This window comes from Heliangelus exortis, chromosome 1, assembly GCF_036169615.1.
Source record: "Heliangelus exortis chromosome 1, bHelExo1.hap1, whole genome shotgun sequence".
NCBI lineage: Eukaryota > Metazoa > Chordata > Aves > Apodiformes > Trochilidae > Heliangelus > Heliangelus exortis.
This window is the reverse complement of record NC_092422.1, coordinates 174573896-174593137: the sequence shown is the minus strand read 5'-3', so window position 1 is coordinate 174593137 and position 19242 is coordinate 174573896. Positions and strand designations below refer to the sequence as shown.

Below are 19242 nucleotides of genomic sequence, written 5' to 3'. Positions count from 1 at the left end.
GTTTGGAACTATTTTATTTTCTAATGCATATTTGAAAATACCATGTACCTTTCTAGTGCTTTACAAGCTTTGGATAAGCCTTTATGCAGATAGATACTGAACCTCTACTTAAATGCTAGTCTTAATTTTTTATTTCTTCTTTCATATCTTTGATTATTTATTTGATGATTGCCTCCCTTCTGTGGATGAATTTCATCATTATTGAGCTTGCATTAAGTACGTTCCACTATCTCACTGTCCTTTCATTCTTATATGTGAATAAATTGCAGAAGTGGACTTAATGATTGTCTGACTTCCACAAGAGCAAGACCTCTCTGGAAGCATTTTGTAGTAGTTGAATATGATCTGGCACTGTCTCTGCACTAGGCAGTATTTGTGGTGGATTTCTGTGCTGTTGATATGAGTGGTTTCTGTATCAGATGTTTCAGGACAGGATGAGGATGCTGTCTGTGGTCACTTTTACTCATGTATCACATGAAGAGTATTCCAACAGAACAGTATCTGCTGATTACATAGGGAATATCTTTCATATCTTTCCTTGGCCCTTCATCCCTCTGTCTTTTCTCCATCTCTTGGAAAGTGGTTTTCAGAATTATGACTGTTTCTGTTCCCACTCCTTTTCTGTTTACTCGCTTGAACAAGGAAGGAAGGGCAATGGGATTCTGCTGAACTCAGATCCCCAGTTCCTTCACTTCTGCTTCAGGGCTGAAGTACTGGAAAAATACATTTGTTTAAGTCTATAGGCTGTCAGTGATGCACCTCTGTGCTTTGGGGATGGAGCCACACTTGCATACGTATTCACTGCTGCAGAAAAAAATCCAGGTGCTTGTGCAAGGTTCCAGACATTAGAGGAGTTGCTTCTGCTGGGAAGCTACTACTTTGCAGAGGTCCTGCCTGCCTTCCTTCCCTGCTGCCTGTGGTGGTGAGGAAGCTGAACAAGGAAGCTGCAGGAGAACCAGCTCCTGCTAATTGGCAGCATCCATTTGACACTGCAGGGATGCTGGAGTCGAGGATCTTGGACACATGGTGCCTGTGACTTAGTGAAGAGCAGTAAATGTCTATTGCATTATTATTTGCTTTCTTTTTTTAATTTGGCGAATATTTTTACATTGTTTTAATGTCTCAAAAGAGTGTTTTTCCACCAGGATTTCAGGCATTCAGACTCTCTGAAGGAAGCAACATTTTAGCTTTTTCACAGCCTTGCCAGAGGAAATCCTTTAGTGGAACTGACTCTGCTGGGTTTGTAACAGGAGAAAGGCACCACTGCAATTTTGTGGCAAATCTGAATAATCTGGCTACAGAGAGAATTATAATGATTCCAGCTACCTGAAACAGAGAAATGTTAAGTCTACAGAATTTGCCATGTAAATAATTTCTTGTTCTTGAGCTGAGCATTATTGTTTGTAGATATTTTTATCTTATGATAATGTGAAGATATCTTCAGAAAAACGCTTGCTCCCTTCTCTTCCTTCCATGTCCTACCCCCTTCCTGAGAAGAAAAAAAAAAAAAAAAAAAAAAAAAAAAAAATCTTAGAAAACGATCTCAGCAATGGCTAAGAGTGTTCAGAGGGAAGTGTGCTGCAAAAGGTAATATTAGTGACCTGCTGGCACAGTTTTGGTAATACAGGGTAGTGTTCTTCTGTGAGTTAGTCTCCTTTACAAAATGTAGCTTGTCAGCCCACAGGAAGAAACATTAAGCCTTGCTTCAAAACCAAAGCAGAAGTCTGTATATGCAGTAAGATGCATTTGGCATTCAAATTCCTGTGGGAATTGAGCTGGGGACAAGGAATAAGCATTGAAGCCAGTAATGATTTCTGTATTTGGAAGATGGAAATTAGGAGTAATAAATTTAAATAATGATTATAGGTTGTTTGCTTTTTTTTTTCCCCACACAACTTCTATAAGATTTTTTTGTTTTGCAAACTATTGCATTTAGAGAGAGGTATAATAATCCCCTTCAGTAGCAGAGTAAAACTGAAGCTCCCATGTGGTTTCAGTGTGCCTGCAGTTGCTCGGTGCCTAGAATGGGCTTTCATGTTTGCAAACTTTGTGTTGTTTAGTTGGTTTTTGTTTGTTGTTTTTTTTTTTGGTTTTTGGGGGGTTTTTTTTTGGTTATTTTTTAAATTATGCCTCAGGGACAGAAGAAGTGATTTCTCTGCTCAGAAGGTCTGCTCCTGGCAGACCCAGAAGTGGTTTATGAGTGAATCTGGCTAAATAGTTTCCTATCCCAGGCTATGTTCATTAACTGGATAAAATCTTGGTTTTGACTTTACTGTCTTCTACTGTTACCAGAAACTTTCTTAAGTATATGCTGACAAAAATGAGTAACGCTCAGATGTTAAGGTTGGTGAGGGAATGAAATGTTACAAGGAACTGCACGTTAAGGGTTTAGCCAAGAATGCCACACGTACATCCCTGGATTTCTCTCTTTCTCCATGATCAGTGAGTGTTGAGATTTGGGAATAGTAGACAGTCCCAGTCTTACTATTTGAGTAGAGTATAAACCCACTGAAATTTTCTGTAATGGCTGAGAACTCAAATTCACTTTTCACAGGAGTGTTTGTTTGTTCTCTTTAAAATGTCAGTATTGGTCAAAATGTCCCTAAGCGTCTCTGTAGTATGAATTAATAGAATGAAAGTGTATGGCATTCTTTAATCCTTTTAGAAGTGAATACTTTGCAAAGTAGAATTCCATGTTGTGTTTTTTTTAACAACCCTTTGTATAAGTTGCAGGCACTGCAGTGGTAGTGGATGTATTGTATAGAAACTCATGAATTTATTTTTTATAAAAAGCATCATTGTTATTTCAAGGTATAAATGAATTTTTTTTCCCTCTTTTGAACCTTTGGAGGATGAAATTGCTGGCTGTTGACAGCCAATACTGGAGCTCTATGTGTTGATTTGTAAGGATATGTCATGTTGTTCAGCTATAATGACTATGAAGGTGCAATCTAACATAGTGTTGACTATTAAAAAAAGACCTCTTCTTTCTACACCATCTTTATTGAACAGACCTTTGTGGAGGGAGGATATGAGGACAGGATTCTCTTGAAAATTCACATGGATATCTTTACATGCACATTTTAAATTGGGGTGTTTTCTTCTATAAACCCAATTCAGGGAGTTAGTGCTGATCATCTAGCAGAAGTTAAGGTAAGACACTGTCCAGTAGCTGCTAAAGTATCTGAATTACTCAGTTCCAGATCAGGTGGATGAAAAAGATACCGTGGAAATGGGTGTAACACTCGTGGCTATATATTCTCTATTTTAAATGCAAGTTTATTGTCCTTTCAATAGAAAAAAAAATAATTAAGGGGGTTTGTGTTTTTTGATACTACTCCTGAATACATTAGAAAATTAAATTACTAAATAAGAATTAAATTTCTAAATAAGAAGTCTTTTAGCATGTATCCTAATAATGGAATTAAATATTTATTTGGTTCTATTTTACACTGTGCTGGTGTCTGTTTGATTTCCAAATAAAATTAAAATCCATAAAGACTGTAATTTTAAGACTTGTGTACTATTAAGAACAAGGGGGAGCTCAGTCCATTGACATGAAAATAAGTTTGGAACTGAGAATAAATGGAACTATAATTTTGATAAAAGATAAATTAGTTACTTTTTAATAGAGGTCAATCTTAGTTTCCATGCACTTGCTTTACCCTACACTTCAGAGAGGGCTTGCTGGTGCTATTAGGAAGATAGTCTTACTCTTTAATTATAGTAATTTTTTCCAAACTATCTTTACCACTACCTGCACAGATTCTTCATTTGTACAGATATTGTCTATTTCTAAATAGTTCAAGGACTGGATCTTGTAATATACAAAGATATTTCAATCCATCTCAATAAATATTTGCTTGTTTATGCCTGATCTCAGGTAACTAAGTAACTTTGATAGGAACATGGCTTTCAAGAGTCTTGTTTCTTTTCATCTTGGCAATTATCTTTAATTATTGTTATGGGTTTTTTTCCTTACCCTTTTTAGCTATTAGCATAACCTGGTTATGTTCTTCTCCCTTATAGGAGGGAAAAAATTGTTCTCTGTAATAATTTTAGCATAATATATGATAGTGTCGTACTCTTGGAAAACAAGAAAATGGATTTTTTTTCTGATGATAATGTTCACATGCTTCATGTTAAGTCAGTAAGAAATGACACATCATAAAATTTTACAAACTCTGATGCATGAATCTTTGATGTTTTATTTACAAAAATTTATTTCAGATTCCAGTTTTGAGATGTCATTTAATGTTTTGAAGTCTTCTTTTTTTTCAAAATTAACCTGCATACCAAAAGTAACAAAGATCATTCTGTTTTCTGCAGTACTTTGGAAGCCTGCTTGTAATATTCTGTGTTGAACTGGCCTGTGGTGTTTGGACCTATGAGCAGGAAATAACGGTGAGTCAGAAAAGGAGGATGCATTTTTTTCAACAGAAGAAAACAAAGATTTCCATTAGCTAGCTCTTTTTCTAATTGCTTAGTGTTTATCTTTGATCATTATTCCAACAGTCTAATTTCATGTGACTGCCTTTATTTTAAACAGAGAATTCTTCTGGGAAAGGTTGTCTGCCTGGAAGGTCCTCTCTGGGTTTCTCCCCACACCTTCTATATTTGAGAGCCAAATCCTACAGCCCCTGGTTTAAGGATTTTGTATTCAGTTAATTGTTTTTTAGGCAGACTCTCATTGAAGACATGGAAGTTTTGAGGATTAAGTATAAACTTCAGGCTTTAGATAAGTATTTTGAGAGCGAATGTGAGAATTTGAAGGAGTTTTGCCCCAGAATTCTCCATATTTGAAAGAGCCATAGCTGAGTGTACTGTGTTGTAAACAGACAGTGTGTTCTTCCAGACTTGCTGTCTGCTGAAATCTTTGCACTGCCTCCACAATCTATAAATGCCAGTTTTAGGCAAAACATGTCTTAGCTATAAAACACTCTTCTGTAAACTTGTGAAGAGGGTTTATTTCTGTCTAGTTTTTATAACTGTAACAAACTTTAATTTCCAAAACCAAAGACTTGTATCTATCATGCAAGAAAAGAGTGTTAAGCAGAAATGGAACTGAAATGTTGATCTGCTTGGTGCTATATCCCTATGCCTTGTACTCAGTGTGGTACATTTTTATGAATAGGAGGACAGAAATTTTCTCTGAGATGCAAGATACACCCAATATACTGATCTTTCTAACAATCTGTAGCAATTACATTGCTTTAAGATGAGGAAGCCTTCTTGGTATTTACACGGTACTGGGACCAAAGGAATTTCTGACAAATCTGAAATCTGAAGTTACATGGCAGCACTTTGCATCAGCGTTCATTCCCTTGCTGTGCAGATTCCAGAGGAGTCTTCTGATAAAACAGCGATCAAGGCTATGCCTTTATTTAAATGTCAGCTTACCTTGATGCATTTAAAAGTCGGGAATGCTTCATCTTTTGGGCATAGCTCCCCTCTGTGGGGGCTTTGCCAAGGATTGGAGTTCTAACTGATATCCGTTTTCCATAGAAATCTTGTCAGTTGAAGCTGCCTGAAGTGACATACCCTCACTGCACCAGTATATGGCTTACCAGCCTTTGCTATTCATTTAGAGAACCTGAAGATACAGGTGTGTTTCAGTGTGACCCCTAAGCTTGCAGTTACCTGCTATGCTACTGAAATCCAAACCAGGGATAGTTTTAGAAACACTGTTATAGTCCTGTGGTTTTAGGGCAGTGATGACACCACATCCCGCCAGAAAAAAACACACCTGCCTCTGTGCCCCTTTGCCAGAAGCAGCAGCTCTGAGCTCCATGTCTGCACCTTCTGCAGTCTGTCACAGTGAACTTGGATACTCCACTCTCCTTCAGTTCTTCCTTTCTCTCCTAGGGGTTCAAGAGTATGAACCTGAGCATGCTAAATAGAAAGAACAGAAAATTCTCTCCAGCTTCTGCTTATCTCTTTTGTCTCTCTTCTTCTCTCCCTTTATACTTCTGATTCCTCATCCCTGAAATCCTGTGCTTTTTTAAAATTTCTTAGTGTTCCCTGTGTCCCAATACTACCACTCCTTGTGTGATGAAGTGGGCCAGACTTAGGTTTCCTACTGCTCTGAGACCCGTAGAGAATGTGGCAGTCTAGAAGAGAGCTGTTCTTGAAGTGTTCTTTCATACCTGTGCAGATCACTTCCTAGAGCATGTTTTCCCCTGCTCTATCTGGTAAAGAATCCCTCTTATACATATGGGAGTGACTTGATACCATGTCAGTTTCAGCATAGCATGAAATAACAAGTGCCCCTCGATGTTTTCAGAGAACTGGTTGATGTTACTGTAAGTGGGTGGGTGATGTCAAAAACACCATGGAGGCATAACTACCTCTGCTAATCCAATATGGGCTCTCCTTGGCACGTAGACAAGTTGCTGTAGTGTCTTTGTGTAAACAATTTTTCTTCCAGTTCATGATAGCTCTCAGGATGAAGTGTACCTCATGACTAATTTATTCCAAAGATTGAAAAGCCAGTGTGGGTTTTTGGCTTACTTGGGCATTGGTCAAGCCCTTGATACTTGTTGGAAAAATAATAAGTAGATCCCAGCAGCAAATTGAGCCTTGCAGAACTTACACTAAAATCAAACCAACATCTCTAGGTTTTGCTTGTCTACATGCTACACAAAAGTGTTGCTGTATATTCAGACAAATGTGTTTCCACATTGTTCACAACTGTGTGAGCTGAGCAGAAGCTATTTAGTAGATACATCAAAATCCTTAATTTGACATTTTGGCATTCTTGGAGCAGTCAAACACAGAAATTTCAATATTCCTTCTTAGCTCCAGAATTCAAATTTCCTTCTGACAGTGGAGTATGGTTCTGATTCACTTTTAATTTCCTTCTCTTACTTTTTGATTACTTTTTTCCCCTGATTTCCATTGTTTTCATAAAGAAGTTGGACACCTTGTGCTACATGCATAACCTTGGACTGTATTCAACTCAAATAAGATCATAAAAAAAACAGTCTAGCAAATATGAGCTTAGTTGCAGCACTGTCAAATAGTATTCAAAGAAAGCAGAGTGCTAACTTACAAGCAGTAGAAAGAGAAATGTATTGGGTAAAAAAACCCAAATTGTTTAATTATAGTGACCAGTGTAAATGCTTGTGGTAGATATATTCTGTGATACTGTCTTTAAGTTTTTTTAGTATTCTATTGCTAGAATATGTTTCATGTGAACAGCTGTAGTTTCAGTACTTTATAGCTTAAGAAATAAAAATTCTAAGTGGAAGCTTTGTTAAAGTTGTGTAATATTTATTAATACACTCATATTTGTGGTATACAAAGCTTTACCAGGGCATCAAAACTCTAGTATAATTTAGCAGTACTAATGAAATATTATCAAATGTTCTTATTTGGATTATGGGGTGAGTCAGGTAGTGATGGTTCCTCTATTTTTGTAGGGCATGTAGCATGACAAGGACCAGGATCCATGGGAAACATTGCGATTTTTTTTTTTTCCTTAAGTTACATTTATTGCTATTTGCAGAATGGTCTTACTGTTCACTACAAAGTGAGCCAACTTGCAGCCACTGGAGTAACTTGGCTCCTCCAACCTCTCAAGGAAAGCTGATACTACAATTGTGATTTCTTTCACCATGAGTATTAGGGCTAATAGGAGCAAGGCTGAGCTCAGCATGAGTAATGTGTGCCTAGGAGAGCAACTGCGAAGTCTTCAGCTTCCTGTTTTAGTCTGGCAAGCTGAGATCTGCTGCTGAGAAGAAGTTCATATCTTATCTTGACCCTTAACCATGCCAGGTGCCATAGCTTCTGTTTCCAGTAAATTACTAACAGAGGATTGTAGTCGGACAATGGAGAGCACTGGCTCTTCACTTCTTAGTGACCAGATTCGAAAGAAAAATAATGCAAGAATTTGTCTTTCAGAAAGAAAGATTTACGAGGCCATGAGTGTGTGTGAAGAAAAAGGTTCACAGGGCCTCATTGCCTACATTTCCTTGCTACTGTTCTTTAGCAGGATACTGAAATTGAGTATTTAAGATATCTGTGTGCAGGACTCCCAAGAAAAGCCACTGAAAAGACTCTCAGGGTGGAGTTAGTATCAATTAATTTTATATATTTAGAAGATTGATATTTAATTTTGTCACCTTAAACAGTGAAATGCATGTGAGACTTCAAGGGAATGAGTCATCTGCTGTGTTTACAATACTTGAGTTGAATTGCCCCATACCACTGCCTGTATCTTTCTATTAACTGACAAGAGACCAGGGAGATGGCTAAGCTGTGGTAGCTAAATGCCATCCCTGGTGACTTGAATGAAACTCTGTTGAAGTTTTGAGCCAGTTAAAAAAATCAGGTAATGATATAATCAAATGGTACCCAGCTGTCTCTGAATCTCTCCAAAATGCAGCTCCTTTACCAGTGTGCATTAATTTGTAAGCATAGGGTACAAATAACTTTTCCCTGGTATTTAACAAAGGCTTATAAAGTTTCAGTACTGTAAACACTGGATCACACATTTTCATGTTTTATTTGTATACCAAGTTATTGCACTGGAAAGATCTCAGAACAGATGGGTTTGGAGCCACAAGCCAACTGATAGTTGTGTCAATCACTTTTCTTTCCTTTTTGCAGGTTCCAGTGCAGTGGTCTGATATGATCACTCTGAAAGCCAGGATGACCAACTATGGCCTGCCTAGGTACCAGTGGCTGACCCATGCTTGGAATTTCTTCCAGAGGGAGGTAAGACAACAGTTAATTCACAAACTATAGTAATAAAGGCTCAGTAAATTACATGTATCTGGTAGAGATTGTTTTAAAAATTAATAGGTAAATAAATGCACGTTTCATTTCATGAAACCCTGTGTTGTGACAGTATTTTTTAACATCAGTTCGTGTTTAGCTCTCAAGCTTTTGTAAGCCCCAAAGAAAATAAAAGACCAAGAAAAGAATGCTGCTAAATGCAATTAAATTGCTAACACTGCCTTCTCCTTTAGCAGTAAGGTTAGTACGTGAACACCTTTTAGAATTATTTATAACTTCAAGAATATGGTGTATATGAAATGGAAAATCTGCAGGTAAAAAGAAAATTTCTGTATACTGTGTTAATGTTAAATTGTGCTCCCCTTCCTGATGGCTCCTTTAGTTTCCTTTCATGGAGCTGTGAAGGTTAAGATACTTGTTTATCTGGAAATGAGTGGGAAAGGAAATTTCCAAAAAGATTCTGATAGTCTTTGGCTGAGATTTGAGAAAATTATCAGGGGTTTTATTTCCTTTGACTGGAGAGGCAGGAAACAAACCAAAAAGCTTCCATGTGTATTCACTGCTTTACCCTCTAACCTACTAAAATTCAGAACTGTTTTTAAAGAATGAAGTATTATGTTACAAAAACATTATATTGCCAAAGGTAAAACCCATTAACTCCAAATATAACTCACATTCAGGAAGAAAATGCTTTAAATGCCTGTCATTGTGCTGCCCTTGTTGAAATGTTGAAATCTACCATTGTTGCACAGATTTCCTGTTTATTTAAACATTTTCTGGCAGCACTTAGTTAGTCTTTATTTATACTAAAACCTGAAAGGAGGAGTGAGGACTGCCTGAGGGTTAAGCACCCACCCAACCCTTCCTAGTCCTCCTTCTAGCTATGCAAGTGCTCTGTGAAACAGAATAATCCTTCATACACAGGTGGAGTATTTGTGTCTGTTCTGTACTATCAAATGGTCTTGATTACCCTAAATGGAGCTTATATTGTCTCTTGGTTTAGATGGATAGGCTGAATAAGTTAAAAGCTGCCCCTTACATTCCTGGTTTCTATAATGTCATAATGTGTAGTTTTAAAATGAGTATTAGTAATAGACCTTCAACCATACCTTAACTCTTCCAGGGGAGAAAAAGTTTCTTTTAGATGTTATACTTCCTATATTCCACCTCTCACCAGAGGAATAATTTGGGGAAAGTTTGAAATGAACTGAGGAAGGCTCTTTTACAACTCCTAGATAGCTCTCATTTTTATTCTGTCTGCTCATAACTCAGAGGATGGGTGGATGAGTCTGGTGTGTGCTTTATGCCTGAATGACCACTATGCCTGGGCCCTTCTTCAGTCAGCATTTGTTTAGGAAAAAAAACTTGTGAAATTAAAACCTTGTAATTAAAGAAAAAACCCTTTAATTACATTTTTTCCCCAAAGACTCAGCTTTGTGCTCTTTCTTCTGCATCCTTTAATATCTGAGAGAAAAATGGAAAATGTATTTTCTCCTCCAACCCCTTTGCTGGTCTAATATCAGACTTGAGACTAGAAAGGAAGATGGGAAAGATCAATTAAGTCAGGAAGAACTGGGTGGGGGGGGAGGGGCAAGAAAAGAAGTAAAAGTGAGGTAAGTAAGTTTAATGAGGTTGTCCCTGCAATTACGATGTTCTAATACATAAAAGGTAGCTACAAAGAAGATGGAGACTCCCTATTTACAAGGAGTCACAAGGATAACAGAAGGGGCAATGGGCACAAGTTGTTGTTGGGGAGATTCCGATAGGACACAAGAGGTGAATTTTTTACCATAAGGACAGCCAGACATTGGAATGGTCTCCCAGGGGAAATGGTAGATTCACTCACTTTGGACAGATTTAAGTTTCAGCTTGACAGGTTGCTGAGACATCTGATAGAAACTGTATTATTACGTAGATGACCCTTGAGGTCCCCTCCAACCTGACATTCTATGATTACAGTGAGGAGCCAATGAGCTTTCCTTAGAATGTGCTGTGTTGGGAAGATTTTGCCTGACTAATGAACTGATGGGAACAGAGGCATGAAAGCAGTGCTGGAAAAGGAAGAAGTGAGATTTGTGAGAGGGCTGGTGTAGTTAAGGCTCAGTGTGTGCCAACGTGGCTTCTGGGCACTGATGTGCTTGATTGTGACAGTGGAGTGGTGTGGTATACAGAGCTCTGGCTCTGAAGTGGATAAAGGGGACAAATATTCCAAAGGCTATGGTCAAAGGAACCATAGGTTCATAGGTGGTGAAATACAAACACTCAGGTTGGTATTGCAGGACATACAAGCTGATAAAAAGCAGCATCTTGTTCCTGCACCAAGGCTTTTTTCAGTCATATCAAATCCCCATCCAGTGCTGAAGAAAATCTAACATAGCTGCTTCAGCTCTTTTTTATGTGAAAGCAGCTAGGAACAGGGTAGGCTGATTGTTTGGCTTTAAATCTGGGGGTGTGTTTTGCAGAGAAGACAGGTTTTTAGTCCTGGTGGTTTTTACAGCCAATTACAGGCTTATCTGCTTTGCAGCCAGAGCACCTACTTTTATGGTTGATTCTGTTGCAGTGTTTATTTTAGTGTGATACTCCTTCCTTCCATTTGCCTTTTTCTTTTCAGCATTTGTGATTTTTATGCCTTTTTGTCCACTTTTAAAATATTTTTTCTGTATTCAGAGAAATCTATGCCTTTTTCTCATCCATTTTTCAACAGGTGTGTCCATACATGTAGTCTTGCAGGAACAGTCCTCACTAGTAGGACCTCTATCATCTTTCTTTTCCTTCTGCTTCCTTCATGAGTTCATTTGTCACCCTTTTGACGTGAAGCTATCACATGTTAGTTGCTTGTAGTAAGGATAGCAGAATTACATGGTAGCACAATTTCTGTGAAGCATCCTTTGAGGAGGTGGTTAGGATTTAAAGGGCAGAGCAGTATCACTGACTGTTTTAGAGGTGTTCATTGGTCACTACATTACATTTTTCAGATTGCTTTTAGGTCAGAATATGGCAAAAGAAGATATATGGAACCACCTGTAGATGTTTTTAGTCCTATGTAAATATTTTGAAAGTTGTTAATAGGAATTTGTTTAGCTTGTTTGACCTACTTTGATGAAGAAGTAGCATAATTATTGCTGATCTTGGCTAATCCTTCCTTTGCAGTTTAAATGTTGTGGGGTGGTGTACTTCACAGACTGGCTGGAACTGACAGAGATGGACTGGCCGCCTGACTCGTGCTGTGTTAGAGAATTCCCAGGATGCTCTAAGCAGGCACATCATGAGGATCTCAGTGACCTTTATCAGGAGGTAAGAAGGAAAATGTGGATATTTTCAATTGCTTTGTACAGTCTTTCTGATTAAATCCCTTTCCAAGCTCATCGCTTCATTGTGGCAAAAAGAGTGATTGTGTTTATGGAAAGTGTTTATTGTTGTGGTGGATTGACCTTGGCTGGATGCCAGGTCCCCTCCAAAGTGTCTCTATCACTCCCCTCCTCAGCTGAACACAGAGAAGGAAAATATAACAAAAAGCTCACAGATTGAGATAAAGACAGGGAAAAATCAACAATTACTGTACTGGGCAAAGCAGACTTGATTTGGAGAAATTAATTAATAATTGCTAATCAAATCAGAGTAGGATAATGTGAAAAGAAAAACTAAATCTTAAAATACTTCCCCCCCACCCCTCTTTTCTTCCCAGGCTCAACTTCACTCTCAGTTTCTCTACTTTCTCACCCCCAGTGGCTCAGGGGTATAGGGAATGTGGGCTGTGATCAGTTCATTACATGTTGTCTCTGCTTCTCCTTCCTTCTTAGGGAGAGGACTTCTCTTCCCCTGCACCTCCTACCTTTCCTTCTTCACTGACTTTGGTGTCTGCAGAGTTGTTTCTCTCACATTCTCTCACTCGTCTCTCCAGCTGAAGTTGCGTAGTTTTTTTCCCCCTTCTTAAGTGAGTTATTCCAGAGGCACTTCCACCATTGCTGTTGGTCTGGGAGCTTTCTTGTTCATATGGCTCATTCAAGGAGAGAGTTGCTTCACTGTTCTTAAGGTGAAAATTATAAAAGCAAGTAAAGATGTTCTCTACTAAAACTCTTAACCACTCTCACAAAAATGTTGTAAAAAGTCACCTTTGTCTTCAGACTGCTTTGCTACCTATCTCTTTTTTTAGAAATAACTTTTTTGCTTCTTCTATTGTCCATTCAATAATATCAGAATGACCAACTGGTAGTCCATAGTGACAAAAAGCATGTCTCAGTCAAACTGAGGCAGATCTGAGAAGAGATTTGCTTGCTTTAAGTGTAATGTAAGGGTGCACAGGAAGGATGGGCCTGAGAAATGTGGTTTCAGGTGCTGCAGCATGGACACTTTTTAAGTGAACGGTGCAACTGCAGTATAGAAGAACATCCAAAGAACTTGTCCCAGTCTCTTACTGCTCTTCAGGACTCTTTCTGATAAGAATCTATTATGTAGCTTTTTTTCAGGAGCTGTGGAGAGAACCTCTGAAGAAGGGGAGATTCACTATTTTAACAAGCTAAGATGAATATTATCTCTTGACCAGAAACAATCGAGTTCTGGGGAAATGGTGTGGTTTACTAGATTTGTATGGCACTGATTCTGTGAGCAGAAATTATATAATCTCTTCTGGACTTTCAGGCACCCATTTTAGACCTCATGTGCTTCCACAAGGAAGAGAGAAGGCAGAGCTGCCAAAAGGCAGATGCCTCAGAAGGCCAGTCTGTGCAAGGGAACCTTAAAGACAGCAGCAGAGGCCGTTTGGTTTCCAGCAGCTGCTTGTGGAGCTTTCCCTGCCCTATGGCAGGGCTGGCAGCGCTGGTCACACTTCAGGAGTGTTTGTCTCAAAATGGGAAAGATATTCAATAGCTTCTTCTGGGGCCTGCCAACCTCTCACACTTTTGTCAAGAAGAAGTAACTGTAGATGACTCTGCAATAATGGTTGTTTTTTGTAATCCTGTTGCTGTCCAGCTCTGCCATAGAGCCCTCAAGGCGTGTAGGTGTAGGGAAGCTGCAGAGCACCATGTGATTTTATTGAGTGTCAATAAAAAGAATAATTTTTGTGCTCAGGAAACTAAAAAATATTCTGAGGACTATTAGTCATTGGAGCATCTTGTCAGAACTTCTCATCTCTTTTGCTAACATTTCATTCCCATGGCCTTGTTCAAGGAAAGTGGTTCTCTGTGCACTTCATAACTTCAGGTCCTTTTGATTCTTCTCAGATAAAATTAATAGCCAGATGATGATGAAGAACATAAGGGCTCTGTTGAAACTCATGATAAACAGAAAGGCTATCTGGATTTTTTTCTTAAGGAAACTTGAAGGGAACGTTTTTCTTTGTTCCCCAGCTTCTACCCAAGAGCATTTTGGATGGGTTCACCTCTTAGCACAAATCTACTTTTGGTTGTCTACCGCAGGATCTGTTCCAAAAAGGGGCAGGCTGTTTTCTGTTTTACCAGCCACAGAAATACATCATTGCTCATTGAGATACGTACAATACTCAGCAAAGCAAGGGGTTTTACTATGGTGCTTGCCTGTGGGTTGTCTCACACACTCGTACAATATACTTGCTGATATGTTTATCAATATATTGCAAAATCAGTTCACACTTCTAAGGCTAATCTATTTTCCTTCTGCTTTGTAGAATTGAAGGAGAAAAGATTTTTTTAGAAAGTGACTCAAACTTGCATAGTCCGGTGGTTTGAGAAGGGAGTCTGACAAGATTAGCCTTGCTAGCCTTAAACTGGCTTATGTAAATGCTTTGCAAGTCCATTCTGGTACTTTAGAAGCATTCTTTGTAGTACTTAGAAAACTTGTTTGACTGATAAAATTGTTGTAGTTGTGCTGCAGTTTTCTGCTGGGATCTCAGGGCATTCTGTAGTCTGTGCTGGAATCCTTCACAACACAATTATTGTAGAAAGAATTGTGGTTTATAGTTCTGCCTGAGAGTGTACTTGGCAGGAATCACATTTCTCCTGCTGTATTTTGAAAGCTATTTTCAAATGTGTTGAGGCTTCTTTGACTGCTTTTACTCTGAGCTTCACCTTTTGTGGAACTCATGGAACAGTAACCTTAGAAGAGTGTGGTTGGGAGAGAGATGAATCAGGTGATGGTGTAGCCTCAGGGGTTCATTGGGGTCTGAGGGCAAGGGGAAGTCTGTCCACCTTGTGATCAGAAACTGCAGCCTAGGCAATGACTGGTAGTAGTAGTAGATAATCTTCAGAATGTATGTTCAGTATTTTATCTCTAATTTTCTACTATAATTTTGTGCATACTCAAAATCTGAGTACACAACAGATCTGTTGATACACCGATGGTTTATCTTTTCTCCTCTGAGAAGTCGTCTATTTAAGATCTGGTCCTTAACTATGATATTACATAAATAATAAAAAAAAAATTGCTTTGTTTCAATTTTAAGACTGAAAATATAAGATGGCCTTTCTAATAAATATGAATCAGGCCTTTAATCCGTAGCATTGTAGGAATAAAAAGCTAATTTAGCTGAATTATGGCTGCATAGTTTTACACTATTTCTGAATTGTCAACAGGAGCTCCCTGTTTATTGACAAACTTTTACTTTTGCTGAGGAAAGTATATTTATGTGCTCTTTAATTGCAGGCTACCAACTAGGAATGTGTCACATAAGCAGAAATAAAATGCATGGATATGAGGATAACAGGGGTAGCTGGATAGTTCTCAGTTTTGAAGCTGATTTTAAACATATATTAGTGCAGAACTGCTAGAACATCATTAGATGGAAGGAGGCAGTCTGTCTTGTTTGGGCACAATTTGTCTCAGTTATGTGTCTGTACTGAAGGAGATGTAGGCATTAATATTATTGCTCTCTGTTAATGGATGTTTCTTCTAGGCAACAGATGAAGTGAATTGAATACTGCTGTGGCTGAGCTTTTTTAATACATGGCTACCATGTGCCCTCATCCCTTAAAGTTATCAAAAGTAATAAAATACATCCAGTTTCTCTGTAATGAAAAACAAATTTGGAAAATAGTACAATGCTGACTTCTAGTCGAAGGAAAAATGACATCAATATAGAAATTTTTCTTCCTCACCAAGTTCGATTACATTGCTTTTGCTACAGTATTGTGTTGGTTTTGGGTTTTTTTTTTTCTTTTCAAGTTCCAAAAAATCCACATTTATTCCTCATTCTGGTTCTAAACTATGTTAATGTTTAGAAAATTTGTGCATAGCCTGATGCAGGGCAGGTTGTTACAACTTATGGTCACAGAAGTTAGGGACATTACCAGGCTTTAAGTAGTAACAGTCCAGCACAAGATAAGAGGCAAAACTAGCTCTTGGTATAATATTATCACAGTAGTTTCTACATTGAGATGAGAAATTAACAGTTAGTTTTAAAATACAGTGATTGGATAGGGGAAGTAGACTGACTTTAACTCACATAAATGGACATGCTTTTTGCAACAAAGAGAGGCTTCTAGTTCAAGATTAGGAATCAAGGGTAATGTCACATGTACGAGGTGGTATTATGAGTAAGTACTAAAGAAAGGATGTTTGTACCCATTGCATTCTGGAAATTTGTCATAAATCCTCTGTTAAAAGTTATTCTGTTACATGTATCTTACTCGCTGTCTGGAGTATATTGATTTTTCTCCTAGCTAGGGACTTTCTGCAGAACTAATGCAGAATGCAGACATACAGTGAGTCCAGGTAAAATACTAAAAGAGAAGAGGTAGAAAAAAACACTTATGAGGTTGTGCAAGTCTGAAGATATCTCCTAGAATATTGTTTTAACTTCAGATTTTGGTATTGTTTGCAACAAAAGCTTATGGAGTTAAAAGTATTCCACAATATTGAAGATGTGCAATTTAAGGAGATAAATGAGATGATTTAGAGGATTTAATGGCAAAAGCAGTTTAGTTTCTTTGAAAAATCAGTGATAGCTGATAGGAATTCAGATCAACTCTTAGTCATTTCTGAACTGAAACCTAGCATGGATCTCTTGGGCCTTGTTACATGTAAACTCTCAGTGTATGAGAAACTTAAAGATGGCAGTATGGAAGAGATAAAAGAGTAGGCCAGTTAATTTTCAAAGTGTTGTGTTTGAAAGAGGCGAGGGAGAAATTTTGCAGAGCCAGAAAAGTCTTCATTGCAAGACAAATCATGCTGACTGATTTTTTGTCATCTATTTTTGTTTCATAGGGATGCGGTAAAAAAATGTACACTTTCTTGAGAGGGACAAAGCAATTGCAAGTGCTGAGATTTCTGGGAATCTCGATTGGTGTAACACAGATCCTGGCTATGATCCTCACCATTACTTTGCTGTGGGCTCTGTACTATGACAGAAGGGATCCCGGGGCGGATCAGATCATGGCCCTGAAGAGCGATACCTCCCAGCAGCTGTCGTGTCCCTCCGTGGAGCTACTGAAACCAAGCCTGACAAGGATCTTTGAACACACTTCCGTGGCAAACAGCTTTAATACACACTTTGAAATGGAAGAGCTATAGGTGATGCAATGAATCTCAAGTTGCAGAGGGTTTTATTTTTGTTTTGTTGTTGGTTTTGCTCTGTTCCATGGAGTGTGCCAACTGTACAGTCTTCATACGCTTCAGAAAACAGCTAATGAATGGAAGGAAGCCAGCACAGAAAGAAGGTTAAACTCATCAGTGTCTTAGCCATGGCCTCAGCCATGAACAGAGTTGATTTTGTTTTATAAAACGCACTCATTCACTGGGCAAAGTAATATTTAACTTATTGTTGCAAGCCATGTGATGTGGACCAGTTGATTCACAGATAGACAGACAGAAGCTTTAAGGAAGTGTCACGGGAGAAGAAGAGAAATAGTCATCTTCTGAAGAAACAGCTGTGCTTTGGACAAACAAAATGTGACATCACTTAAAATTGACTTTTATATTTTTAAAAAGCCATTTGGAAAAATGTCTTAATCAGGGATCTGTGTATATATAATTGTGTGTTTTTGTGTGTGCATGGAAAGCAGAACTAAAATTCAAGTCAATACTTGGATTTAAAAATTTGCAAGATTTGTAAAAAGGGCAAGATTTTCTTTTTTCTAACAAAACCTTTCTTAGCTGTTGTTGTTAAAGGTGTTCTAAAACTTCTCTTTTTATCTAACATAACTGTTAAATTTTTAATTTTAAATACATTAAACAGGGATTTAAACCAAAAATATGGCTCTGGACAATAGAATTTAATTTTTCTGAGTAATTCTGGAGATTTTTTCTTTGAAACAGTTGGTTCTATGGGCTATTTCTTGGTGAAAAGAAAGAAACCTTTTAACATTCTTTCCAAAATGGGAATCAATATGGGAGTAGCACATTTTTATAGATATATTTTTTCTCCTGTCTGTGATTCCCCTAAAAGTAGAAACAAAAGACAAATGCTTACACTTCTGGATGCTATTGCAATAATTGTAGAAGTACATAGGGAGAAGTTATATTTTGGCGGCTTCTTCATTAAGAGTTCTCTAGTGGCTTAAAAGGCCTACTGGAAACAACATTAAAATATATTTATTGAGGTGGGGAAAGTGCATTTTACTGTATTTTTATGAACAATGTTTATTTCATAGGATTATTTTTACAATTGGCCACGTTCCTGAAATATATATTTGTTCCACTGAGTACAGTAGTTTGTGGCAAATGTGTTTTTGCAGAATATTACATTTTAAAGTTCTTTTTGTTATTTTGGAATTTGTAAAAGAAAAGGGGAAAAAAAAAGATGTGATTTGGTAAACAATAAAATTACTTTCGTCTTAAATTCCATCATGGCTTTTTTATTTTGAAGTCCTGGAGTGTGATTGCTTTGGGTGGGAGTTGGGAGGGTCCTGCTGCTAGTGTGAGTTAATTTGACATGTCCTTACCCATTCCACTTGTTCTGCCATGGAGAAACTGCGTTGTAAAATTAATTTTGTTTTTATTGCTTCTGAGAAAGCTTTTTAAGGGCTCTTGAAATTAAGCTCTTCAGTTTGTGGGCTGTTGTTTGTTTTTTAGGAGTTTTCATATGGGTGTAATAATTTCACGGGTAGTATTGCAAGCAAGGTTACTTTTCTGTTTTTGTATCTCTCCTACAGAGATGTTAATTCTTCTTTGGGAGGTGAGAAAAAAGCTAGAAGATAGACCCCAACATTTTTCATGCAGTATCTTTGTTAGAAATACATCCTGATGCACCATTCAGGAGGTGTTGTTGCCCAGTATTAGTGCAGATTTCATCCTTTCCATCACTCAGCCTGGGCAGTGTTTCCATGGCTAAAGGTGAGGTTCCTACAAAAAAAAAAAAAAAAATTAAAAAAAAATAGGTGTCTGAGAGAGCCTGGCTATAGCTCAGGACTTCTAAGTGCTACAGAGGCAGCCCTGTGATGCCACACAGTGGATTTGAGCCACTGTTGTGTTTTTTCTCCTTTTATTAAAAAGGAAGCCAAACAAACCACAATTTGGGAAATCTTTTGATTGTGAATTGCATTGCACAGCTACATTCATCTGTGGATTGCAGGTGAATTTCACCATTAAGTAACG

At 37.9% G+C, this 19242-nt stretch overlaps 1 protein-coding gene across 5 annotated transcripts in view; it reads left to right on the top strand.

The window, feature by feature from the left end:
* The window catches only part of TSPAN12 (tetraspanin 12), a 43950-nt gene extending 25458 nt beyond the window's left edge, over positions 1–18492 (top strand). For 4 of the 5 annotated variants that reach the window (XM_071733724.1, XM_071733723.1, XM_071733725.1 and 1 more), the window contains exons 5-8: positions 4330–4404; positions 8611–8718; positions 11890–12033; positions 16915–18492. In XM_071733724.1, the coding sequence (XP_071589825.1) occupies positions 4330–4404; positions 8611–8718; positions 11890–12033; positions 16915–17220 (633 nt within the window). In that variant the 3' untranslated portion in view covers positions 17221–18492. The remainder of the gene's footprint in view (positions 1–4329; positions 4405–8610; positions 8719–11889; positions 12034–16914) is intronic. The other variant, XM_071733726.1, reaches the window with a different exon arrangement.
* The last annotated feature ends 750 nt before the right edge of the window (positions 18493–19242 follow it).